Source organism: Falco peregrinus, chromosome 6 (assembly GCF_023634155.1).
Source record: "Falco peregrinus isolate bFalPer1 chromosome 6, bFalPer1.pri, whole genome shotgun sequence".
Taxonomy (NCBI): domain Eukaryota; kingdom Metazoa; phylum Chordata; class Aves; order Falconiformes; family Falconidae; genus Falco; species Falco peregrinus.
The window spans coordinates 50,606,208-50,634,009 of NC_073726.1; the positions used below are offsets into that span (position 1 = coordinate 50,606,208).

Consider the following 27,802-nt stretch of genomic DNA (forward strand, 5'->3'; position numbering starts at 1 on the left):
CAGCCTGCCTTATCTATCCATGGGCTGCAGCTCCCCTGCTGCCAGCACCTGGGCACCTGCATCCCAATACACCTGTTTCAACATTCTCATGTAGTATGGCATCTCTGGATACAAGGTACTAATGCAGTCCTGCTGTTTACTGGAGCCCAGTGTTATTAGGCTTTTTAAGTATCGTTGATTCTGGGGACTCCCCAATATTTAAACTTTATTTGATTTGAACTTCTAGCTAAAGCTCAGGATGGTGCAGCCATGGAAATGCAACCACTGAAGAGTGAGGATGGTGGCGATGGAGACGAGAAAGACAAGAAGAGAGCAAATTTGCCAAAGAAAGAAAAGTCAGTTCTTCAAGGCAAACTTACAAAGCTTGCAGTTCAGATTGGCAAAGCAGGTATGGTATATCAATAACTTTGTTATGTTGATGTGACATGTTTGTATAAAGTTAGAACATGCATGGTTTGTGAGTAGATAACTTAAGTAGCTAGCCTCGAGTAGTTTGATTCTTTAAGTGCAAAATTTCAATGTATGCCATCGTGCCTGAGTGTGCTGATAGCTTCTCACACTGTATCATGTGGATGGCTTTTATTTTTCCTTGATTGAAATAGATTCAGGCTTTAGTGTGTCAGCTTCTGGGTGAGCAAATTCTAACTTCATAACACTGAACAATATGAAAGATGTTCTTATATAAGATATGGCATTTAGTGATGTATCTAGAGAACTATAAATTGAGCGAAGCTTGGAAAATGTGGTAGGGTTGACCAGGTTATCTCTGCTACTTCCAGAGGAGTAGGAATTTCCACTTGCCTTGCTGCTATGTAACATTTTTATTGACTTTCTGCTATTCTTTAGCTTCTGTCACTCTTCTGTGAGCTAATATTCAGCTGTCATGTTAAAATCTTTCATAAACTCTTGCTTCTTTAGACTAAAACAACAATGAAGTGCAGTGTAAATTTTGGGCTATATTATGTAGTATGTAGAGAGAGATTTATTTCAATTATTTCAGGTTTTATTTTGATCCATTTTAGAATTGCTGAAAGATTTAGGCTAGAAGGAGCTTCTAGCAGTCTTCTAGACCAGCCCACAGCTCAAAAAGGGCTGACTTCAGCATCTGTGTCATAAGACAGTTATGCTGTGAGGACAACCAATTAAACTTTTAGCTTTAGCACTCCATAGTTATGTATAGCAATGTTAATTTTTCAGAGAAACCTGTACTAACAAATGTTGAATAAAGCTTCCATAGTATGTTTAGTGTAAAATAGTGTTATGAGAAAACGCGTGTGAAAGATGTGAAAAAAATTTAAAGTTTTTGTTCTCCTTTATGCATATTTTGATCTATTGTAATTCTCCATGCACCCTTAATTAATGCTCATGTACTTCACACATGCATTTTTCTGGCCTGCTGCTTTGCGATGGTGCTCACATTGAAGCATCTTTCTATAACAAGCTGGCACTTAAGTGGCTTTATTTTTTTATTTCAGCCAGGTTCATTTTCCTTCATTGTTTCCATGCAGTGTCTGAAGTGTGCTGTTCAGCTTGCTAACAGCAGTTCTAGTTTGTCTTCCCAGTTAATCCCAGTTCATTGATCATATATGCTGAGCTGCCATATTTAATCCCACCTGCAGCAGGAAGCAGGTTACAGGCTGTCAGCAGCTTTCTCTACCAAGTCAGCAGTACAATTGCTGAAGGACCTGCTGAATTATTTCAGTTCTTATGCTGCTTAGTCAATCCACTTTACATATTGGTCTCTCCCGTTCATAAGTAGATCTACACTTTTCAGTGAAAGAGAAAGAAAGAAAAAGATTTTTAGAAGTTTCTATGTGAAATGCATGAGGAAAGACTTGCATTGGAAGCTGGAACACCTTTGAGAACTACCTCAATGTATCCTGACTTGCCTGCTTAAAATCTTAGTTATAAACTAACTTCTATAAAGGCAGAAGTATTTGCACTACTTATCCAGAATCTGTACTGCCAAACATTTGAGATAATTTCTGAAACCTGTTTATTCTCTTTTTAACAAGGTTTGTTGATGTCTGCAATCACAGTCATTATCCTTGTATTATATTTTGTAATTGATACCTTCTGGGTTCAGAAGAGACCGTGGCTTGCTGAATGTACACCAATTTATATTCAGTATTTTGTGAAGTTCTTCATTATTGGAGTTACAGTCTTGGTGGTGGCAGTACCAGAAGGTCTTCCACTTGCAGTTACTATATCTCTTGCTTACTCTGTTAAGGTAAGTGAAGGGATGGGGAACAGATTTTAAAGGTGGGTGTATTCATCAGCTGTAAAATCTCAGTTGAGATACACTGCATCACATATGTGCAGCAGACTGGGGAGGAACCTTTTCTTCTTGTCCTGAACTGCATAAGAAATCCACAGCAGTATTTTTCTTAATCTCTGAATACACACTAACGTGAACAGTGAGCAGTGACAGCCTGTTACCACCAACTAAGGATGAATGGATTTAGCTCATAACATTGTAGCATTTGCTTATAATAAATGGCTGAGTTCGTAGATAACACTCTCTTCTGTAAACCTGAACTTCTACCCTAACAGATCTGTTAAGCAACTACTACAAAAGTTCCCAGACTGGTTTTCCTTGAGTGTTGAATATTGTAAAGATACAGCTTTCTATTTATTGGAGCATGAGTTAAAAAACATGCTGTATTTGTTCTCTTTATTTTTTTACTACTTCAGCATGCTGGGACTAGTTATTGATCTGAAAATCTAATTGTAAAGACAATGGCTGTTTAGGCTGTGTTCTAAAACTTATTAATTTAAAGCACTAACCAGTAGTGGCCTTGGTATTGTATCATTTGAAGTTACTCTAGCTCTCTAAGGTTGAAATGCACAAACTTGTGAAGTAAGGAATTTAAAGTGATACTTAACCTATGAGACTTGTGTAGTCCTTGCTGTCTTAGCTGAAACATCAGTCTGCTCCTAGTTTGTGTTTGACTTGAAGTCTTACCCAAACATCATATGAGATGCAAGAGTAAGTCTGTAACACAGCTTATTTGAGCTTGTAAGCAGGAAGACTGTTTAAATTTTGTATCTGGTAAAGCTCGGTCTGTACCTGTCCTCTATTTCTAAATATCATAAATTATTTGCTCCTAATGGTCTGAATATTATCAGTAGTCAGTGTGACATGCAGATACAGGAGACTTAAGGCTGTATTTATGAACATTGTTCAAAATGAAGTTTACTGTGACATAATAGACTTAAAGGAATCCTTACAGTATGTGACATCTACAAATTCTTCCTCTAAGACAGGGGTCCTCAAACTTTTTAACCAGGGGGCCGGCGCGCGGATGCAGTGGCAGGCAGTCACCTGCGGCTGCTTGGTTTCCCCCCCCCCCCAACCCCCGGGGGGGTGGGGTGGGGGGGCTCAGGGGGGTTCTGTAAATACCGGGGGCCAGATTGAGGACCCTGGGGGGCCGTATCCGGCCTGCGGGCCGTAGTTTGAGGACCCCTGCTCTAAGATGTTAGATAACTTAAAGGCTGAGTAACTTCTGAAACTGCTGTGTAAGTAAGACTGGACACCCTAAATGAGAATTTCTGAAATGTAAAGTAATGGTTATGGATAGCTGTTGACTGCTTTTGTTTCCTAGAAAATGATGAAAGATAATAACTTGGTGAGACACCTGGATGCGTGTGAAACGATGGGCAATGCGACAGCTATTTGCTCAGATAAAACGGGAACATTGACCATGAACAGAATGACAGTGGTCCAAGCCTACATCAATGAAAAACATTATAAGAAAATTCCAGAACCAGAAGCTATTCCAGAGAAAACTATGGCTTACCTTGTGACAGGAATTTCTGTTAATTGTGCTTATACTTCCAAAATACTGGTAAGTGGACTTCTTCTTTCAAATCAAGATAACTAAAAAACTTCCTCAAAAGATGCAAATCGTCTGGTGGCCACATGGTAGGCAGTTAAGTGTTAACACATGGCAAAATGTAGTGTAAGGTATTTTGTACCTGCTGTAAATTGCTCAACCGTTCATTTGAGACTAAACTTCAAAAATAGTTTATTTCAGTTACAACTTAACTTGGGTTTTGAACTGATAAATCAAAGATGCACTCTCAGGAAGATAACTTCCTTTAAGTTCAGTTTTGTCTAGATTTGTTTTTATAAGTTGAGCGGTTTACCTTCCTTGAAGAGCATCTTGGCTTGATTTGAGTGCTACTACAAAGTAAACATGTAAGAGTAGCATAACATTAGCATGTAATGAGAAAATGCAAGTACAGATGAGGATTTTCATGGATTTTTATTCCAGATACTGTTTATGAGTTTGTAGGATTTAGAATTGTGACACCTTTGACACTTGTTTGAGACTTCCAAAATAATTTGAAATAAAAAGAGTATTGGACTTAAGATATTTTAAATAGTGAACTATTTAGCACTTGTATGCTGTTTGCTGCAACTCCAAACATAGTTTCCTTGCTGCAGTTATTCCGATGTGTTGCATAACTTATATTCTTTAAAGCAGTTAAAATAAACATTAGGATTTAGCTTTAGAAAATAAACTACCACTTCCAGATTCAGTAGAAACCTCCATTATGAATGCTTTGTACAGGAATAGCAGTAAAACCTCAGTCCAAAAGCTACTTTTCAGCCAATAAAGATGGTATCTCTGCAAGAAGTTCCTCAATAGCAGTACTTGAGGTAGCGCATGGAGATCACCAACACCGATTTCTCTGAAACAAGACTGAAATGCTCCTAATGAGGTACAGCATGTGAGGAGTTTCACAGTCTGTTTTCTAAAGATGCTTCTTTTAAAAGTAGCTGCATGCAAACTGACCAGGTCCCTCACTCCTACAATTTTAGTCAAATCACATCCATTGCAGTCAGAGTGAGTCTGTTCTACAGAATCAGAGGGCTGAAAGGGACCTCTTGAGATCCTCTGGTCTATCCCCCCCTGCTCAAAGCAGGGTCAGCAAGAGGACATTGCTCAGGGCTATGTCCAGTCAGATTTTAAGAATGTCAAAGGATGGAGACTCTGCAACCTCTGGGCAACCTGGTCAATTATTTGACCACCCTTAGATTAAAAGATGTTTCCTTGTGTTGAAGTAGAATTTCAAGGGTTTCAGTTTGTACCCATTGACTGTTGTCCTCTCACCGGGCACCACTAAGAAGTCTGGCTTAGCAGTCTTTACTGTTGCCCCACCTACCTGCCCCATTCAGGTATTTAATATATATGGATAAGTTTCTCCCCCAGAGGCTTCTCTTCTCCAGGCTGAACAGTCCCAGCTCTCAGCCTCTCCGCATATGTTAGGTGCTGCTCCAGTCCCTATATCATCTGTGTGGCCCATGGCTGGACTTGCTCGTGGATATCCATGTTTCCTGTACTGCGGAGTCCAGAACTGGACATGTTAAACTGCAGATTAAAGTGGACATTTTGAAAGTGTGAGCATTCAGTACAGCTAAACCCAAGATCTTGCAGCTCTGAATGATGAAAATGGATTACTGACTTGTGATTAATACAGTTCAGCTCTAGCTGCTTGAGGCATGTCAGGCTGAGTAAGTGCACTGCCTTTTTACTACAAACCACGCTGCAATGTTATAGCTATATAAGATGAGAAATACCTTGAGAGAAATACTCCTTGACTTAAAGCACTAGTACGTGCATATTCCACATTGCTGAGATAAGAATTTGTTCTGGTATTAAAGGGTTGGAAACTTGTTTCTGAACTCCTTCCAGATAAATAGGCCGTGGCCTGGAAAACAGAACTTGTGGTGAGGCTTAAGAAGCTTAAAGACTTAGTTTGTTAGTAGAAGGCTAACAGGTGATGTGATCACAGTGTAAGTCATTGAGGAAGAGTTATTACAGGAGCAGATAATTTAGGAGAAATAATGTTATTTAGCTTGCTTAAATCAGTTTTAAGTAAACCTGTCTGTATTTTTTAATGTGAAATAATTCTTCAGGGACTGTGCTCAATTGATCAGATAGATATTTCAAGTAATGGAAAATGCCTTTTAGAAAGGTCATGTTGGGGTTGGATACAAACTTAACAGGTGATTTTGGGGTCTGACAAAGGGATGGAAAGATCCTGAAACAGGTACAGAAGAAGTTACTCACAAAAGCCAGCACTATGACTTTGGCTCACGACTCAGGAATTTATAGAGTAATCATCGCAAAAGTGAAACTTCCCCCATCCCAGAGCTAAGCTTGGTCTTCACTTCCTTGTTTTCTAAATGCTGTTTCAGTAGTTCATAATTTAACCTGATCAGTGAAGGTTCTTGTTCTTCTTGCAGCCTCCTGAAAAAGAAGGTGGCCTACCACGTCATGTTGGAAATAAAACTGAATGTGCCTTGCTGGGATTACTCTTGGATTTAAAACGTGATTATCAGGACGTAAGAAATGAGATACCAGAAGAGGATTTATACAAAGTGTACACCTTCAACTCTGTTAGAAAGTCTATGAGTACTGTGTTAAAAAACTCCGATGGCAGTTTCCGGATATTCAGTAAAGGTGCCTCTGAGATAGTTCTTAAAAAGTAAGAAAAACTACTATTGTAATTCAGCACTTAAATTTGGCTAAATGTTGTGATAGATGAGGAGACTAAAGTGCTAAACAGCACTGTGGCATAGCCAGTTAAATATTTCTGTTGTTCACAAACAAGTGCAGCAGTCCCATGTGATTGCAGCCAGCTTCCTAGCTTGTCTCCTTCCATTGTTTGACTTTCTACACTAACATGGGTAAAACTTCGCATTTCGGTCACTGATTCTCACACCCCAGCCATGCCCTCCTTCCCCCTACTCCCCACCCCCCCAAAAAATGTCTAAAATTCCAGCAAAGATTTGTACCTTTGAAAAGTGATTACTTTTAACTTCAAAAGACTCTGTAAGTTGGTGTGCAAGTTGATCATTTTAACAGGAGGTTGAACTTGGCCAATGGAGAAACTTAAGGGGTTTTAATATGAACAAAGCAAATTGCTTCCTTAACCATCTGCCCATCTATAGAGGATTTATTAGAATAGGATTAGACTATTAGTGAGAGAATAAGTCACCACTGGGACAAACCTTTAGGTATGAGGAAGGCTGCGGTAGCTCCTGACTAGGTGAGGAAAGAAGTCAAGCATTATGTTTTCTAGGAACAGCACTTGTAGCCAGTCTGGTTTTGGTTCTAATGTCAGACTATTTCTAGTCTGAGTAGTGTATAAATTCTGTTAATCAGTTCAATTTACCCATTTGCTTGCTACTAGCCCCCCAGATCATGAGCTAGAAAAGTACTAATGTACTAAATGCACATCTTCTCTACTTAATGCTGACAACAAAAGGTCAGTCTTTAAAGGGCTCTTGTTCCTTTTGATATGGATCTTAGATTTAGATGTGAATTTTTTCATCACTAGATTTTAAAGCCAAGTCTCATCAGTGAATAAGTATGCCTATACTTGCATGACTTCTACCTTTAGAAATATTTTGTACCTTATTATCTTATTGAGCAATTGAACTGTAGAAGTTGCTAGAACTCATGCAGCCCAGACTCATGCAGTCAGTCCACTTGGCTTCATAACTGAGATAAGAAAATAAGTAATTTGGCAAACAACAAGAAAACCTAGACTGATTTGGATACTATTGGAACAATTGCAACTCCAGAACTATTTCAGAATATGCACCAACTAGGGAAAAAGTCTTATCATCATCACTTTATCCACTACCTATGCAATGCCAGAAATTAATCTCGGAGCTTGTAACCTGGTTTGTCTATTGTGCGGCTCATTCTTTATTATAACATGTTTAAGCTTTCAGTGCCTAAAAACAGTCATACGTGAATATTTATAAGACACAAATTAGTCACTAATAAGTGTAGAAGAAATCTAGTAAACTTTTTTTCAAGCAGAGCAGTTGTATTCATCTTTCCTTTATGGTCAAGCTGAATATTTGAAGTGAGTTTCAATTAAATCTTTATACAAAGCTTATTGGCTTCCATTTAGTCATCTTGGAATGCTTTGAATTTTTTAAAAGCCCTTTGATTGCAAGTAACACAAGATATCCTTAGCCACAGCTGACACTTGAACAGATAACCAAAATCAGAAAATTCAGATAGACTTCACATTTCAGTTATGAATACTATGAAGCTTTAAGGGACTGCTTTGTTTTCATTTCCTGGCTGAGGTAGAAATTTTTATCTGTGTATTGCACCCCGGAATTCCCTAAACCCTTGGACTAAATACTTAAATCTAACAGTAGTCACTTTAGCAGATCTGCCAGGTCTGAATTTAACATTTTTTTTAAAGTCATAAGCTCTTGTGTGTTTTTCAGTGTCACATCAGTACTAATTTGTAAAACAAATGCTTGTGGCATTGCTTTATGACAAAACTTTGCTAAGGATGCAGGTGAACAAGACTAAACTTAGTGTTCAAAGTATTTGCTAGTGTTATGGCATCAATACTGGTAAAGTATGTATGCTGCCTATGAAAGCAGTGGCATCTTTGGCAACTAAAAGAGCTTGTGTTGTAATGCTAGAGTACTTAGTGTTGAATCCAGTCTCTATACAAACATTTAAATCAGATTTAAGTATTCATTTTTAATTTAATTCTTCACATCTACAAGAATTTTGACAGATGCTCTTTGAATTCTTTGCACTCTAGATTGAAGGGTGCAAACCTTACTACTTTTAAGGATAGCAGTGCCAGAGTTTGCCTTCAGTGCTGTAATTTTAGTGCTTACAGCTGTTTAAGCACCAGATGCATGTTCTGGAAGCACACTGTACTTCTGAGACTTGTATAACTGTTAACAAGGTGGGATTATTTTGTTGAACTTGAAATGGGTTTGCCTGACTCAACCAGTGCAGACACCAGTATGTTTACAAACGCTGGAGGAAATTGATACTTCTGGGAGGTAACTAATGTTTGTATCCTAAATTCATTGGGCATTATTTTCAGCCTAGGATGACTGACTTGGTTAACTTTCTACAGCTAGTATGTTTTGCAATTGGGAAGAGATTAAGTGCATATGGAGAGGATTACCTTAGAGGTGCTGCTACTGGCTTTTGTGTGTATATGTGAGTCTAGTAAAAACAAAGTTTGTGGAAACTTACTGGAGTTGACTAATAAGCTGTTGAATGAGTTTAACTTCTGTTCTAGTTAACTCTTTAAACCTTCCTTTTCAGGTGCTTCAAAATACTGAGTGCTAATGGAGAACCCAAAGTATTTAGACCTAGGGACCGTGATGATATTGTGAAAACTGTAATTGAGCCGATGGCTTCTGAAGGGCTCAGAACAATCTGCCTGGCATTCAGAGACTTCCCAGCAGGGGAACCTGAGCCAGAATGGGACAATGAAAATGATATTGTTACTGGTCTGACGTGCATTGCTGTTGTTGGGATTGAAGATCCTGTGAGACCTGAGGTAGGGTCACTGATAAACTGTGGTGATTCTGTTACAACAGATCTTGATTCTTGTTATACTCTCTGCATGATGAACAAGAAGAAACTGAATTTCTATTTTAGGCCTTAAGCATAGTTGATAAATGAAACCCTGTTTTCTAGGGAGGGAATATTTAATGGAGTTAAAAATGCAGATTAAAACTCCTTAATGTCACTTTTGCTGTTAGGGGAGGTATGTACAAACTATTGACTTAAGGCACTTACTGTACAGGGTCTCAGTAGATGGAGCAACTTGTCATGATTTTTACAACTTAGAATATTAGGAATATTGTTTAGAATAATATTAGCCGTTGTGCTTGTTGCCAGCTTCTCATGGGGAATGATGTACAGAAGGGTTTGTCACCTGAGAACTGAGGTAAGGGGTCCAGCTTGTGGTTGAGGTCTATGGAGGGCAGTATTTTTCAATAGTGAAAGCTTTTATGCTACACGTAAGTGGAACTCCAGTCTAATCGGCACTATTGTAACTTCACACTGTGTCATGGGTGAAGCAGGGGAGTATGAGCTGTAGTTTCTTTCACGTAAACATAAATGAAACTATAATATAAACAAAAACGTGGTGGTTGGAGGACATCTTAGACATAGCGATCATGAGATGATAAAGTTTTCAATTCTTGGAGAAGTAAGAAGCAGGGGTCAGTTGAACTGCTACCTTGGGCTTCTGGAGGACCAACTTCAGCCTGGGTCAGAGCCTGGTTGACAGAGTCCCTTGGGAGATAGTTCTGAAGGGCTAAGGGGTCCAACAAGGCTGGATATTCTTTAAGAAGGCAGTCTTAAAGGCACAGGAGCAGGCCATCCCCATGTGCCAAAAGACAAGCTGCTGGGTGAGAAGACCGGCCTGGCTGAACAGAGAGCTTTGGCTGGAACTCAGCAGGTAAAAAAGGAGAGTGTACCACCTTTGGAAGAAGGGCCAGGCAACTCTGGAGGATTATAAAGATGTTGTGAGGTTATGAAGGGCAAAGATTAGAGAGGCAAAAGTGCAATAGAACTTAGACTGGCCACTGCCATAAAAGATAAAAAAAATGTTTTTACAAATACTTTGGAAACAAAAGGAGGGTCAAGGATAATCTTCATCCTTTATTGGCTGTGGCATGGGATTGCTACAAAGAATGAGGAAAAGGCTGAGGTCCTTAATACTTTCTTTGCCTCACTCTTTAATTAGCAAGACCAGTTACCCTCGGGGTACTCCGCTCCCTGAGCAGGAAGACAGGGATGAGGAGGAGCTGAATTAAACCCTTGCAGTCCAGAAGGAAATAGTGACCTGCCGCTCCACTTAGATGTGTGCAAGTCTATGGGGCTGGATGGGATCTACCCAAGGGTACTGAGGGAGCCTGGCAGAGGATCTTGCCAAGCCACTCTCCATCATTTATCAACAGTATTGGGGAGGTCGCAGAAGACTGGAGGTTAGCCAGTGTGACACCTGTCTACAAGAAGGGCAGGAAGGAAGATCCAGGAAACTACAGACCTGTCAGCCTGACCTCAGTGCCAGGGAAGGTTATGGAGCAGATCATCCTGAGTGCCATCACACGGCACGTGCAGGACAACTGGGGGATCATGCCCAGCCAGCATAGGTTTGTGAAAAGCAGGTCCTACTTATGAAACTGATCTCTTTTCTGCAGCAAGATGACCCACCTAGTAGATGAGGGAAAGGCTGTGCATGTTGTCTACCTGGACCTTAGTAAAGCCTTTGACACAATCTCCCACAGAATTCCCCTGGAGAAACTGGCTGCTCATGGCTTGGAGGGGTGTACTCTACGCTGGGTTAAAAGCTGGCTGGATGGCTGAGCCCAAAGAGTCGCACTAAATAGTTATATCTGGCTGGCGACCTCTCACGAGTGGTGTTCCCCAGGGCTTAGTATTGGGGCCAGTTCTATTTAATATCTTTATCAGTGATCTGGATGCGGGGCTTGGGTCCAACCTCAGTACGTTTGTGGACGACACCAAATTGGGCAAGAGTGTGGAACTGCTTGAGGGCAAGAAGGCTCTGCACAGGCTGGGCTCATGGGCCAAGGCCAGTTGTATGAGGTTCAACAAGAAGTGCTATGTCCTGTGCTTGGGCCACGACAACCCCACGCAATGCTACAGGCTTGGGGCAGACTGGCTGGAAAGCTGCCTGGGGGAAAGGACCTGGGGGTGCTGGCTGACAGCTGGGTGAACGTGAGCCAGCAGTGTGCCCAGGTGGCCGAGAAGGCCAACAGCATCCTGGCTTGTATCAGACACAGTGTGGCCAGCAGGACCAGGGAAGTGATTGTCCCCCCTGTACAGGGCACTGGTGAGGTGGCACCTCAAATACTGTGTTCAGTTTTGGGCCCCTCTGTTCAAGAGGGATGTAGAGGTGCTGGAGCGTGTTCAGAGAAGGGCAGCGAAGCTGGTGGGGGGTCTAGAGTGCAGGTCTCATGAGGAGTGGCTTTGGGAACTGGGGTTGTTCAGTCTTGAGAGGAGGAGGCTCGAGGGGACCTTACTGCTCTCTACAGTTGCCTGAAAGGAGATTGTAGGCAGGCAGAGGTAGGTTTTCTGTCCCAGGTAACAAGAGGAAGTTGCCTCAAGTTACACCAGGGGATGATTAGATTATTGGGAAACAAAATTTCACGGAAAGAGTGGTGAAGCATTGAACAGGTTACCCAGGACCCAGGGTGGTGATGGAATCTCCATCCCTGGAGGTATTTGAAAAATGTGTGGATGCGGTGCTTAGGGACTTAGTTTAGTGGTGGACTTGCCAGTCCTGGGTTAATGGTTGGACTTCAAGATCTCAAAGGTCTTTTCCAACCTAAGTGATTCTATGCAAAGCCAGTACTCAGTACCTTTGATTATTACAGCCTAATATGTCATGAGGATTTTTACAGTATTTTTAAATACTGCAGTATGTGAAAAATGGAGGGGGGAATGATACATGGCATGACGTAACAACAAAGCCTCTTTGCCAGAACTGGTGTGTGTGTGTGTGTGTTTCAGGAAAAGAATTGTGGTAAACTACATAAATTTTTACAATGTGCCATTACAACAGTCTTGATTTTAAAGTAGCAGTTACGCTGGATTGAGCCAAAACCAATCTTTTCATTCACATTTCTGGATTTATTCAAATAACATACAGTCTCTGAGTCTGTGGGTTTCTTGTGTTTGGGTTTTTTTTCCTTACAGGTACCTGATGCAATAAAGAAGTGTCAACGTGCAGGCATAACTGTACGTATGGTCACTGGTGATAACATTAACACAGCTCGTGCTATTGCTTTAAAATGTGGTATTCTGAATCCTGGTGAAGACTTCCTGTGTTTAGAGGGCAAAGACTTTAACAGGAGAATACGCAATGAAAAAGGAGAGGTAAGCATGCTGACTAAGTACAGTACATAAACAGATATTCTCCGTCGCCTAACTGTAAAACGTAACCAATGCTGTTTTTGCAGATAGAGCAAGAGCGAATAGATAAAATTTGGCCAAAGCTTCGTGTTCTTGCAAGGTCTTCTCCCACTGACAAACACACTCTAGTAAAAGGTAAATAAAAACTATCTGTGCTTTTAAGTAAAGCTAGATTTTATTTTCTGCTTCTAGAAAAATATCTAGGACCTAGCAGTGTGAAATGTCTGTAAGCGTGTCTTCATTTGCCAGCTGATTTTTTTTTTTGTATCGCTTGAGAAATGGAGCCACCAGCTAGAACTATCTGTTATGATTTTTTTTTAATGATGACTCTGAGAGACAAAACCTGGGTTTCTCTTTTCAGATTTGATCTGCTGTGTTATCAATTTTGAACTGTAACACCGAGATGTCATTTTATTTTAGGTATAATTGACAGCACTGTCTTTGAGCAGAGGCAAGTTGTAGCAGTAACTGGTGATGGTACCAATGATGGTCCAGCTCTGAAGAAGGCAGATGTTGGTTTTGCTATGGTATGATTTTATTTTATTAAAATCTTCAGTATTTTGGAGAACCTGTTTTGATAAAATAACTTACCAAATCACTTAAGATTATACAACCTTGCTTGTTTCATGAGCCTAATATACAACTAAGTTAATGGAGTCAACATCTCTCACACTTAATACTTTTTCCTCCTTCCTCAGTTTTCCAACTTAACCATGTTTTTATTTTATGGAAAATGTCCTTAAAAAACACAGATCCCCAGTCACTTGAGAATAAAAAATTTTTTACACAAAGGTTTGTTGAAAAATGTAGGAACAGAATTGCTGATACTGAAGATTTCTGAAATGAGATCTGTTCAACACAAGGGAAAATTACTTTAGGTGGCAGATAGCATACTGTGGTGACTTTGAATAAAGCTTATATGCAATATGGAATGAGCTCATTAATCTGTTTTCCATGAAATTATGCATAGGAACAGAGAGACTATAATGAGAGAGTGCCAGCTGATGTTTACCAATGGCTTTGGAGGCTATACTAAGGTACATCTCTTAGTACAACTGAAGTAACATCATTTAGTAACAATCTAGGATCTTCATGTGTCTAAAATGGTTTGTTAAATTACTTGGTTTTCTCAGTTTAAGTTCTCAACTACCCTTTCAAATGGTAGCCAAACCAAGTCTTGGCTTTTAAGTGCTAGTACTAGATAATCATGCCTTAAGTATGTAGACTTCAGCTTTCTTCTGTCTCTTTCAAAATGCTGCAAGACAGATTCCTCAAGCTTCCTCTTGCCTCAAGATTCTTCCATAGTCTTAAGCTGGAAAGGTACAGTTTGGTGCTAGTAGGTCCTTTAAGTCTTTAAAAACTTTTAATAAGCAGTTGAAAGGGGAAAAAACCCCACCATACTCCTCCTACACCACATGCAGATGCACTAAGATGCTAAGGGAAAAACAGGAAGAGTTTTCTGTCATTTTCAAGGAGATTTTTCAAAGTGTACCTTACAAATTTGACAGCTACATATGAAATGTTCTCTAGACTAATGGTCTTGTTTTAACGAGTATCTTTTTTCTACTATTGTATAGTTACTGTAGTTGGCACTGTCAGGGGCAGATTTATTTTCATCTTCCAGAATTTAAATGTTTTCTGCAGTTGCTGTCTGTGTTCATCTGTGTAAGAAACTAATTTCTCTAACTGCTTATCTAAATAGCATTTAAAATACACCATCTAGTATGTGGTATTTAACGGTACCTTTGTAAGATGTACAGATAGCTGTGCAGGTGACTCATTTCCTTGGGAAAATAATGTATCACAAATAACGATCATTAAATTTGCTATTGAGTTAGTGTTTTTGAAATGCCAACAGCAAAATAAATATCCTATTACTCAACTGTTTGGATACTGTAGGAGACTACAGGTGCTTAAAACTTAATGTCGTATTGCATTGCAACATCATATGCAGTGACATTGCATGTTCTACTGTTTAATGCCAGTGCTCTCCTGCAAAAGGCTTTCGGTAATGTGTGTCTTTCTATTGTGTTGGGAATATATGCATTGCTCTGCTGCTAGAATCCATATAGCAAACTCATTAGGAGATGGACCAAACTGTAGTACTGCACCATCTGGTGGCCTTTGACTTGAACAGGGTTCAGTAACATTTCTTCAGAACTTACTTGGTGTCTTTATTATTGACTTGAGGATTTTTATTAAGGTTTTTATTTTAAAGACAACAGTACCTTTTTTGTTTACATTCTTCTATGCTTTAGTAGAACTTGCAAGCAGAACTTGATTCAATAGAACTTTATATGCTAACATTAAAATAGTCCTTCAGACCCAGTGCATCAAAGTGAATGCTGACCAAGGATATCACAGTAGTAGTTCCTATTACATAAGTCAGTGCATGCTATTATATTTCATAGTGTTTTTCTTTTTCTACCAGGGTATTGCTGGAACAGATGTAGCTAAAGAAGCTTCTGATATTATCCTTACAGACGACAACTTCACAAGTATTGTTAAAGCAGTTATGTGGGGACGAAACGTATACGACAGCATCTCCAAATTTCTTCAGTTCCAGCTTACTGTCAATGTAGTAGCAGTTATTGTAGCTTTTACAGGAGCATGCATAACACAAGTACGTACTGGTGGTGGATTGTTTCAGCTAATAAAGGTTGAAAAGGTCATGACTGATTGATTAACTCTTGAAATCAAACTTTCAGTTAAATACTAGTCCAAAGAACATAATGCTTTTCAGAGCATGCCCATGTTGTATAATGAATACTTCTAATAGCTGCAAGTTGTTTACTTATATTGGAGGGTTTATGTATCTGTCTTCATAGGATTCTCCACTTAAAGCTGTGCAGATGCTGTGGGTAAATCTCATAATGGACACGTTAGCTTCTCTTGCCCTGGCAACAGAACCACCCACTGAAGCTCTTCTGTTACGAAAGCCTTATGGTAGAAACAAACCTTTGATTTCTCGTACAATGATGAAGAACATTTTGGGTCATGCATTCTACCAACTTGTAGTGGTCTTCACACTCCTGTTTGCTGGTAAGAATACTGAGGCTTTACAAAGTTATTCTAAAAATTGTACAGACGTGATTAAAATGAGGGGGTTTTGTTGTACTGTGCATGTAAAGACACCAGTTAAGCTGCTGATAAATGCCTTTCATACACAGGTGAGAGAATTTTTGATATCGATAGTGGAAGAAATGCACCTCTGCACGCTCCTCCTTCAGAGCATTATACGATTGTATTTAATACATTTGTGATGATGCAGCTTTTTAATGAAATCAATGCCCGAAAAATTCATGGTGAAAGAAACGTTTTTGAAGGAATCTTTAACAATGCTATCTTCTGTTCCATTGTTCTGGGGACGTTTGTTGTGCAGGTAAGTAAATTCTTGGAGAAGGGGGGAATGCACTTAGTACACTGATTACCTTGGAGTTGCTTACCTTGGAAATGCTAATCAAGTAGTGCCAGGCATTTCATTTCTGCAACATGAAAACCGTCAGTGTCAAACACACTATAAATCACTTGAAAATGCTGCTTGATAGGACTTTCAGGTACAACCTCTTTGAAATTGGTAAAATTGGAATGTAGAAGTATTTGTATTTACCTTTTGAATTTTCAAGTCCTTTAGATTGATCTTCATGTTCTAGTCTCTTGACAAAATATGAAGTTGTATGTCCCATGCTGCCACCCCCATCAGAACTCTTCCTCATACTATCTGCCTGTGTATCTATTTTGCTGATTGACTGGATACCAAGAAAAAATTAATTCCAAATCAAATATAAGAGTAAATGCAGATTATTATATTACACTATAAGGGGGAAAATGGCATGCAGTATGATAAAAGGAAACAGTACTAGTTATGATAAAAGAGCAATAGGAGCAAAGCATCAAATCATTCCTGCAAAGCATTACAGAGACTAAGAAAAAGATACATCACCAATTATCACCTTAACATCATCCAGGCCCGTACTTTGGCTGGGAAACCCCATTGCAGCTGGCACCAGGAGTCTCTTGGTAACTGGGAAAATTTCTATATGGTGCATCAACCTGTAGGTGAGGCTTCTGACCCAGTCCCAGAGCTTGCCCACCTTTATACTCGATGAAAAACAAAAATAGTTTACACACCTAGTGTATACAAACTTTTAAGTTTATGCTAAGTGCAGTCGTGCGCTATCTCATGGTTCGTAAGGCTCACACACATCAGGGACGTTGGCCAGATGCCTGAGCATGGTGGAGTTACTGTCATGACACAGCTGCACACGGTATTTATTGTCTGGATGGTCCTGCCCACATCTGGCTTGTTCGGGAGCTCAAGACAAACACCACCTGCTTATTAAAGTTGTCCTTGAGCTCCCTGAGCTCCCTGTCCACAAGTTAAGCGATCCCTAATTAAAGACAAAGGCTTCTCCATAAGCAGTAATCAATTTAATAAATTTTCTCCACAGTGTCTGAATGGGAGCCCATTTAAACAATTATAGAAAAGTTACAACTTCTCATATCATCTTAACGAGATTAGGACAGGAATAAGCTTTAGAAACTTAAGTGTTGAATTTCTGCATCAGGAAGATAAAAATTGTTATCTTTATTGGTATATATTTTAGTTATCTGCGTAGATGCTGCTGGTTTAGGTGGAAAACACTGAAGGTCTAGGGACCTTCTGTTGGTGCATCTAGGTAGATTTGTAAAAGCTAGTTATTTAACTCTTTATATGCTAACAAATGAATCTGAAATTGAGTTGACACACCGGCATTGAGAAACACCAAGTCAAAATTGAATCTAAAGAAAATAGTTTACAAGAAATAGTTTCACCTTCTAAATGGCCTTAATTTTTGATTTATCAGAAGAAATAATCAGCAAATCAGTATACTACTTTTTTTCAGAACCATCTTTCATTTTAATTTGAGTAATTTTGGACTTAAGATATAACCTACGTCTTGAGCTTTTCCTTAGACTAGGGATTCCATGAAGCTGACCAGATTCATAGTGGTTCAAGCAGTGCAAATGTATGCACCTCTGCTTCACATAAGTTAGTTCACTTATTCACCCAAGTTTAGGATTTTTTAGATGACAGTTCTTCAGAAGCATTTCCGTTTTTAGGGTTGCATATGCAGTAGACTGTTGTTGTGCAACAAAGCCAAATACGTAGAAATTCATTCTGATTGCAACTGTGTTCCCTTTATAAACTTGGCAAACTGAATGCCTTCCCAAATAAGTAATGCCTGAGTTGTCATCTCAGTGTTTTACTCTGTTAGTAAAAGACTATACTCTTGGGCTTTTCAGCTGTCAGGTGTCCTACTTAAGGGTCAATACTGTCTCCTTTTCACACCTACCCTGCTACTTGAATTGTTGATTCCTCAGGGCAGACTTTAATGCATGTAATCCCTGTGCAGAGGGATGCCTTGCTTGTTAGGGCCCGTACAGCTTGTTGCAATAGGTAAGTCAGCAGGAGCTCATTTAATTTGGCTTTTGAGATCTCTACCCCTTGCCCCCAGGACTTAATACACAGATGTCACACTGCGATGACTTACTTTGACACTTAACACTGATGGGATATATAGTAATATTCTGTTGAATTATTTCTGAAATGTTTTGTGTATTGTGGATCTACAAATTCTATTAATGCAAGTTTATCAATCAACTCAGTGCTGAGATGGGTGTTCATATGATAAATAATCACCATAAAATTGTAGCATCAAATACATGCTGTAATTGTGAGATGAAGGGAAAGAACTGCAAGTAAAACTAAGTAGTTAACAGGTTTTTGTGAGTGGTATTTGAAGAATAAATGGGTAGTTCTTGAAATACTTAAAATCAGTAGATGATGGCTTAGTTTGGAAACTTGCTGAAACTGCTGAGATGGTGAAAGTATATGTTTAAAAAGATGGGCTATCCTATTTTCTACTGCAGAGTTGTCTGTAGTGATCTTAAAGCATTACGGAATTTTCTAGTAACTGGTCACTCATACATGTTGTTTAATGATGTTGCTCTTCACAGATAATCATTGTGCAGTTTGGTGGGAAGCCTTTCAGTTGCTCAGAACTCTCGATTGAACAGTGGCTGTGGTCCATTTTCCTGGGCATGGGAACACTACTGTGGGGCCAGGTAAAATAGCTTTTTCAAAATGCCAAATATTTACTTGCATTAGAATACACGGAAAATACAAATACACTGTCTTTAGCATTTAGATCTTTCAAGTGGACTATATGAATATCTGGAGATTAACAGTAAATACTGATTAAAGTTGACTAGTTCAATAGCTAGGAAGTCCTTAGTTGGATATTCCTTACTCTGACTTTGTCAATTAGTTACATTTCATCACTAGATGCTATGGTTGGTTTGTGTTTAGTAACTTTTAACTAGAAATAGCTGTAGTTACCTCTTAAATGAAATTACATCTTTTGCCAGATAAGTACTGCAAGTCCTGTAAGAATACAGATGCAATGAACGTATTAATCTTGAAATAGATTTAACAATGTTGAATGGTTTTCTTAAAATCAGAATTGTTAAACTTGCGAGTATTTTCTTGATTTAAAAACTTTCTGGAGTAGCAAGAAATGCAGCAAACCTCATAACAGCTTTCTCTTCATTTGCATAATTATGAAATAATTGGAAAGTTCTTTCACCTATTAAACTATTGCATTTGCATTTTTATTCTTCCCCTCCTCCACTTCCCCTTAAAGTTTCATTGGTATTGCATGCACAGCAGTGCTTGTAAGCAGCAAGCTTATTTACATGAAACTTTAGAGCTACAGAGTTTTCCATTATTAAATAACATAGTTGTCTAAACTTTTCATACCACATGAAGAGTTTTCCATTACGGTTTCTTTCCTTCCATTTTGTAAAGGGCACTTCAGGTTTCAGTATAAAATTGGTAGGGTGAATTTTAGTTGTAAATACATAGATGCATATTCTAAAAGCGAGTATAAGCCTTGTTTATAAGGTTCTCTGGAAAATTAATTATTAAAAAAAAAAAAAAATCAAATAGTGTCACTCTAAGGTTTAAAAGTAGCCTAGAAGAGAATCAAGATGGCTTGAAATACCTTTGACCCAAAGTGTCTTGAAGGGCAAAGCTTCCCTGCTGCGGTTCATGCTGCTCTAGCATCTCATTAAAGTCAAAGAGCTTTTGACTTTCTGAGAATAGTAGAAACTGAAGTGTGATATGGGAGCATTCACAGTAGCAATTTCAGCATGAAGGGCTGTTTATCTTGCTTTTGGAGCAGTCTTTTTCCTCTGCAGCTGCTGAAGTGGTCTTCTAGGTTTGTGATGATCAAGGAAAGCAGTTTTGGAACTGATCTGGATCTGCTAGATGGGACGTATCAAAAGATGACTCCCCTTAACTACATAGTTCATCAGAATAGCCCTGAAGGTGGGGATGAAAAGGAGAGCTGGAACAGCCGTATATAGCTTTTGTTTAGTTTAAGATAGATAAATGAGTGTACACCAAGTAGCAAAGTAACGATTTGGGATAAGGGTTTTGGAAACATCACTCACCTTGCAAATGGATTGATACCTTCCAGGTCACAAGAGAATGCATGTCTGTTTTGTATTTCTGAATTAACTGTGGCTGCTTTAATTAAATGATGTAGTTCTCACATGAGGTAACATGTTCATCATGCTTGTCAAACTCCTGGAGCTCTGAAAACTCTAGATGCCAGCACACATCTAATCTACAGAATTAATTGCTCTTGTAGCTTCAGTACTGCTCCTTCCTGGCATAGTCAATTAATGTTAAAGTGGAATTCTTTGTCCCTGGCAAGGACTTTTTGTTTTCTAGGTTTGTAGTCCAAGTTTAATTTCACACCTCAGTTGAGGTGGTAAGGTTATTCACAGCTTTGCAGCTATTCAGCTGGAGTGATTGCCCTACACTGATCCACTCATCCCATTTACATAATTTGTTTTTCAACTTTGCTAATTGTATGTAGGATATTGTGTTAAGCCTTAAGGTCTGGTATTACTTATATATGGTTGTTTGTTTTTTTTTTTTTTAAAAAAAGGATAATCCTGATTCATATTTTTCATTCACCGTTAGTTGATTTCAACAATTCCAACCAGCCGTCTGAAATTCCTTAAGGAAGCTGGTCATGGAACACAAAAGGAAGAGATTCCTGAAGAAGAACTAGCAGAAGATGTAGAGGAGATTGATCATGCCGAGAGAGAACTACGTCGTGGTCAGATCTTGTGGTTTAGGGGCCTAAACAGGATACAAACTCAGGTATGGTCTTGAAAAAGGTAGGATGCAGTGAGTGTTGAGGGAAATATCACCTCTCCATCTGCAGTCCTTTGACTAAGGCGGCAGTTCTAACTGGTGTGACAGACTGTCAAAAGTGGGTATGGATGGATGTGTAATCCCTCAGGGTCCTCTGTTTTCTTCAGCTCTAAGTGTAACTCTTGGCCTGTGTATCTGCTCTATGGAAAAAAAAAAAAAAAGTGCCTTTTTTCTTTACTTTTTGTATGTTATAGATGGGATGGTCCTTTCTCTTGTTCTTTCTCTCTCTCTCTCTTGCTGAGCAAGCTGTCACAATCTCTTGATTCCTTGCAGATGGATGTAGTGAATGCTTTCCAGAGTGGAAGTACCATTCAGGGGGCTCTAAGGCGGCAACCCTCCATCGCCAGCCAGCATCATGATGTAACAAATATTTCTACCCCTACACATGTAGTGTTTTCCTCTACTACTGCTTCTACTACTGTGGGGTGTGAGTGTGTGTTCCTAAAGTGCATGAAATTAACATTTCCTAATTCACGTACCTAACGTTTCTCATTTTCTCCTTAGTACTTAAAATAATCGTTCAGGCTTTTATAGAGCTCTTCCACAAAGTGGAGTCCTCAAGACTTTTTTTTCTTAGAGGGCTGAGAACAGGTGGAACAGTTTCAACAAAAGACTTTAATGTGAAAGCTGTGAGCCTGCACATCCGTGCCTTCATCCATTCATGTACAGAGGGATGTTTAAGATAAATGGGAAAACTGTTGTAAATTTTCGAGTATATGCCTCTTAGGGTGACTTGCATTGAATAAGTGAATTAACTGCATAATCATGGGCCCAGGTCAAAAATAGATGTCTTGCGCTGCAGCACAAATCATATTTAAGGTAAACAAGCTGATGGGGAAAACAGATGGTATGTTAAAAAATATGAATGTAGTTAGAACATGGAACACTAAATGCATTTTCTTTGTAGCCTGTAAGGAACTTCTGAATCTCTGCTGTTGTTGGACCTTTTTAACTGAATAACACAACTTTCTCAACATCAGGAATCAGGTGGCGAGACAAGGCTTCTAAAATGTGCCAGAAGAAACACTTAATTAGCTAATATAAAAAGGAAAAAGGTGTTAAGCACTGAATGGTGAAACTTACATTTAAATCTGAAGGCTTTTTTTCTCCTCTAGGTTCTTCTGGCAGCAGTGCATAAGCCATCAGTGAAAGTAAAAAGTTTGTCTCACCTTAATTCTGCCCTCTTTATATTGTGCTCTAAGTGGCATTTCAGTTTCAGCCTTCCTCTTTGTAGAGGCTAGAGATTTAATTATTGCGTATGTAGGCTTAAATTCTGGAGTCTGAAGATCCATAACAGTTGCAGCTGAATACTTATAGTAATATCTATTGTTAAAAGAGTTTTTAATCTTAATTATATATTACATGTTTAACTTCCATCTCTAACTTCCTAAAGACTGGTTAAATAATTGTTTTTTAAAATAACTCCGAGAGGGCTTGTTGTTCCTGTTCCCCCCCCACCCCCGGCTTTTTTAAACTTTCAGATTGCCAGATGGATGAAGACCCTTAATTTCGGGAGCTGTCTTAAATGAAATGTTCTCTTCTGGTTTTGTTTTTTCTCTTGGCTTGGCCAGAATTCCTCTGTGAGCTTGTGCAAGTATTTGCCTCTGTACTTGTTCTCTATTGGTGAGACAGGTACTTCCCTGCCTTGCAGTAGTATTGAGCAGCTCAGCTTACAAATTTGTGTGCCTCAAGAACATGAAATGAAAAGTAGATGTAACAATTCAGGGTGCACAGGATGGCATCTCCTAGTTAAAATGCTAATTAGTAACCTGTATCCCTAACTACAGTCAAGAACATTAATTAGACATTCAGAATTCTCTAGAGAAGCAACTTCATGCCATGCTGCCATTTGAGCAGAATCTAATGGGCACTGCAGCACCTCGTTGCATCAAATGGCCAGTGCAGATATGGAGCTAGAATAGCAGAGAACTAGTTTTTGATCCTCCCTTAGTACGGCCTTCTGCTATGCCCTCCAGGAGAACAACTTCTGATAACTAATACCTGTTAATGGGAAGCAGATGTGTTATTTCATTGTGTTTCTCTTTTGGAGCTCTTTGGAAAAATAGTTCAGCTGTTTCTATGAACAAGTCTTCAGCAGCCATCTGGCTGGGAGGATGTGGAGTGCTTACTGCATTCCTTGCTATTCTGGTACTAATATGAAGAAGGCCTGATGACAGTATAAATTACACATAACAAATTGTCTTGTTTGCTCCTCACTTTATTTATAGTCACACCTCTCGTCTGTCTTGAGTAGTTGAAAATGAAGTGTTCAAAACACTAAATTTATACTTAAATAAAATTTAAGATGCTGACAGTCTGGTTTCTGCCTTCATGCCTGGGCTCTTTGAGGGTCCTGGGTTCACAGGACTGTCTAGACCACTTGTTTTAGTACCCGTTCTGCATGGGAATCGAGTCTTTATTGTGGGTATGCTTATATTCCGATGATAATTACAGCTTTCCTGTTAAGCCAAAATTTGTTTTCCATTACTGCTTATGTTCTAAGTTACCATCTGTAAGCAATAAAAAACCAGCCCCATGAGGCAGTCATATTTCATTTTGCCACATAAATCAGTGGCACAGTGGGATGCAACATGCCAAATGAAGGCAATGCAAACTTTTAGTCTGGCACTGTCACCGCTGGTTTTCTTGGTAAGTGCCAAGACAGTTTATGCAGCTTGCTGGACTTGTTTAAAGCTTATGTAGCATTCCAACCCCTTAACAGTCTGCTCAGTTTTTTCATGTAATGAACAGTAAAGTGCTAGCTGTTGTAATATTTTACCTTTCAAACACACTCATGCTGTTCCCTGTCCTCCTTTTATAGGTAGTTATGTCCTCTCCTGTGCGTGGCTCCCCACCTCCGACCTGGTTTTCATGCTTAATGGGGCTCAGCCATGTACCTGTAGTATAAAAATGGGGACATAATAGCTTTTGAGTAAAAGTCTTTGTGCAAGTGCTCTGAAGGGGGTAGGGGTGGGGGAACAATGCTGTGTCTAGAGGTCAAAGAACACAGTCAGAACCAAAGACTGTATCATCTGCAGTTTTTCTGTGGTAACAAATATGATAATGCATTGATTTTGGGGAGGCCTTCTCTGTGTTTACAGTGAGGTTGTTTGGTATATCTTAGCTGGTTTGAAGTCTGCTTTTGATCTGCTTGACCGTCTAGCTTCATTTCATCACCTGGAAGTCACTTTGTTTAGTGTTAAGGAACTCTGGAAGCACTAGTCATGACGTGTTTCTCAGCTTGAAACAAGTCATCTTGGATGTGCTAAAAAAAAGTCTTTAAATTGGACTTACTGTTTGTAACAGTAAGTTCTTCTTACTACAGAGTTGCTCTGCTGCTTGCTATGCAACAGAGGAGCTTTAGGATTGAAGCTCAGAGTAGAGTTGCTGAGAATTGAATAGGGAGCTAAAAGTAGGGGGAAACTAACTTGTTGAAATGTTGGAAAAAGAGGTCACAGACTTCTGCCTAACTTTGTTTTATCAGTTCAAAAATGTATCCTGAATTCCTGCAGCTGGGTGGGAAAATGTGGCGGGTGGGGTGTGTGCGGGCAGGTGGTTTCATCATTCAAATTATAATTAGGAAAGCTTAAATTCAAGTCAACTAGAACATGCAAAATTTGCAAAATTGAGCTGTATTTTATCTAACTTCCCTCTGAAATATTTATGAATTCTGTAAACCTAGCTTTCTGATTTGAAAAATGTTGAACAATGAAAGGACTTGAAATAATAGTCAGCCTTGGAATGTTGTCCATGAATTCAATGTAAAGTGAAGACTCGAGGAAAGGCTTCTCTGATACTTTGTGCTACTTGAATAGTCTCTTCAAATTTACCACCTGTCGTGAGTACTTAATTGTACAATACAGTATTCAATTTCCTAGTTCTGATCTTAAGGTTCCAAAGCGCTATTCGGTAAGGAAGTTTCTCTAGTGTGGTAAATGGGTATATACTCGAATATTTACAGCTGTTACTGTGGTATCCTTTTCTGCATGATTCTTTGTAAGTGTCCGGTCATTGTGACATTGGCTTACACTTGCTTGGCTTTTTCATAGTCAGTTGACATCCTAATTCCTAGCATGAGAATTAGTAACCGTTTTATCCTCTAACTTATTTTCAGCCTCTCCCCTCCTGCCACCCCACCCCCTGCCCCAAGTATTCAATAAAATACTCAATGAGGTTTATTTAGTTGTGAATAAATAAGTAATTGTTGGCCTCACTTCTGAAAAAATGCTTAGCCCGTGTTAAATAACGGAACAATTCTAGTGCCATGTCTGAATTTTTAGGCCCTTCAGCTTTTTGCAGTACTTTTACAATTTTTTTTTTATTCCTACTGTGTAGACTGGCAGTGCTCTACTGAAATGCTTTTCATTTTTTTTTACAGTTTATTGCAAGTTCCACTGCATCATATACAAATTCGATTCACTCATGTCTAGCTGTTTGTGGATTCAAACTCATAAGAACCATGCCATTACCAGCAAATCTGCAGTATTTTAACAACCTTTTTTCTTTGTTTACAGATCCGAGTGGTGAATGCATTTCGTAGCTCCTTGTATGAGGGGCTAGAGAAACCTGAGACACGAAGTTCGATTCACAATTTTATGACACATCCTGAGTTTAGAATAGAAGACTCCGAGCCTCATATTCCCCTTATTGATGATACTGATGCTGAAGATGATGCTCCAACAAAACGCAACTCTACTCCCCCACCCTCTCCCAATAAAAATAACAATGCGGTTGACAGTGGAATTCACCTTACAACAGACATGAATAAGTCTGCTACCTCTTCATCCCCAGGGAGCCCGCTACATAGTTTGGAAACATCACTCTGATTGTAAGCTGAATGTTAACACACTAGCTGCATTGTAAAGAAATTGAAACTGGGTCTCCTCACACATTATGATGGACAAGATGATATTCTTGTCTTGGACTTCAACAGAAGACACACTTGTACGAATGTAGATTTATTTTTTTAAAAAAAAAAGCTTTCTGCCAGACTGGAGGGTGCTTTTCTGGGGGTGGGAGTAATAATGGACTCTGACAGAAAAACAGTAACTCAGCATAAGTGACCTGTGGATCATCTATTGTACTTAAGAATGGTCCTGAACAGTGTGTTAGCAGAGCTTTAGATTATCATGATCCTTTTCTGAGGGGAAGGCTGGGAAGGGCAAGGAAGCCCTGGATCGTTGAATTGATACTTTAATTTCTGCTGTTGGCTGTTAATAATTTGGATTATTTATGTTTATAAATGATACCGATCTGTTTACAAGGTTTGTAGATACTTTTTTTGTTCCTGTTCATAGATGGGAAGCTTCCTTATAAATGATGCAGAGAAAAAAAAAAAAAAACCAACAACAAAAAAACTAGTCCTTCAAATACTGCTGTATTTTCAGGAAAAGGGTGTTTCTATTGAAACTGTACTAAATTTTGCCTGCAATTTACCTTGTTAAATATTGTAGATAAATTGCTAATACTAATAGCCAAATAGATAACACTAATGCTTTGTAAAAACATGAGCAGTGGTGTTCTAATGAAGTTATGGCCTCTGTCCTAATTAGTTTCTTAAATACATTTACTACTTAATGGTTTTGAAACAACTGTTTAATTTTTAAAAATTTTGAGAAACTTACTGAATAACTTTTGTTCAGAACTTAGTAGGATTGTTTAATGCAGGACATCAATATGTGATGGAACTTGCTTGAAATATTTCTGTTATCCGGGCAAAATGGATTAAATCAAAATACATCAGAATCTTAGTCCTTTGTTTTTGTCTAAACATGTTAGTTTAGTGCTGTCTTGGTGAACTGTGAGTGGAACTGTGATTTTTTTTTTTCTAATCTATAGAATCCTTCATGCAGCATGAGGGCTGTTGGCATTTTGAAAGGTTGTTAGTGGGTAGCATACATGTTCTCCTTTTTGTTTTTGGAACTTGTTTGTAAACATGAATAAATCTGCCCTTTTGTTAAAATAAAATTGCAGCGATGGTTTCTTACAGATTTTTTTTCTCAGCTCCTTCACTGGAAACACTTAAAAGTACTCTTTTGTATTACTGGTTAACTTTAAACTGCAATTTCAAGATGGTAACAGCCCCACTAAAAATAGTGCTTTGGGTAAATGGAATCATGGTGGCTGCATCCATAATGAATGTAAGCTAAGGTACTCAAAAGTCTTCAGTGAGCCAAAAAGGATACTCCTTGGGAATGAATAGGTCTGCCTGAAATTCCAAGACTTACTGTGAGTACTGCGTAATAGATGTATCCCTGTCCATTTAAGTGAGGAAGAACTGAGAACTGATATATATAGCATGGGTGAAAATAAATTTTTCAGTTGATTAATATGTTATGCACCAAAACTGACCTACCAGCAATTGACTGAAGAAGTTATGGTCTGCCTCAGCTGTAGTGTTTAAACAGTGAAGGATGATGGAACAGTACTTGATCTGGTACTTCATGTTTTCTAGGTCCAATACTGCTTAGAAGAGCAACCGAAGAGATGAGTTGTAAACTTATTTTTTTCCTTTCTTTTTCTAGCTCTTGTGTTCTTTAAAACAGCAAGTGAATGTTTTTTTGCCAAATAATCCCGTATTTTGGAGTGGTTTAAAGGGGTCCCTTCAAAGGAGTGCAGAATTAAGTTGGTAATGAGGAAGGAGATAATACTAGAGCAAACTGCAGAAATTAGTAGGATAGGAACCTCAAGCGTATCTTTCCCTTGTGGTGGGATACACACATGCTTGGGTTTGTCCTTTAATGGTTATTGTTCAACCAGTAGCACTGTATCCCACTGTCAACCACTC

The 27,802-nt window shown here is 38.9% G+C and overlaps 1 protein-coding gene across 7 annotated transcripts in view; it reads left to right on the forward strand.

The window, feature by feature from the left end:
• Window positions 1-27,003, forward strand: part of ATP2B1 (ATPase plasma membrane Ca2+ transporting 1) — a 66,024-nt gene extending 39,021 nt beyond the window's left edge. For 6 of the 7 annotated variants that reach the window (XM_055807514.1, XM_055807513.1, XM_055807515.1 and 3 more), the window contains exons 8-21: window positions 227-388; window positions 2,016-2,230; window positions 3,606-3,848; window positions 6,257-6,498; window positions 9,117-9,354; window positions 12,528-12,707; window positions 12,791-12,878; window positions 13,164-13,270; window positions 15,175-15,366; window positions 15,572-15,785; window positions 15,914-16,125; window positions 18,744-18,851; window positions 20,779-20,961; window positions 25,530-27,003. In XM_055807514.1, coding sequence (XP_055663489.1) covers window positions 227-388; window positions 2,016-2,230; window positions 3,606-3,848; window positions 6,257-6,498; window positions 9,117-9,354; window positions 12,528-12,707; window positions 12,791-12,878; window positions 13,164-13,270; window positions 15,175-15,366; window positions 15,572-15,785; window positions 15,914-16,125; window positions 18,744-18,851; window positions 20,779-20,961; window positions 25,530-25,841 — 2,696 coding nt within the window. In that variant the 3' untranslated portion in view covers window positions 25,842-27,003. Of the gene's footprint in view, window positions 1-226; window positions 389-2,015; window positions 2,231-3,605; window positions 3,849-6,256; window positions 6,499-9,116; window positions 9,355-12,527; window positions 12,708-12,790; window positions 12,879-13,163; window positions 13,271-15,174; window positions 15,367-15,571; window positions 15,786-15,913; window positions 16,126-18,743; window positions 18,852-20,778; window positions 20,962-21,288; window positions 21,403-25,529 lie in introns of all 7 variants that reach the window. The other variant, XM_055807518.1, reaches the window with a different exon arrangement.
• Window positions 27,004-27,802: the final 799 nt, after the last annotated feature.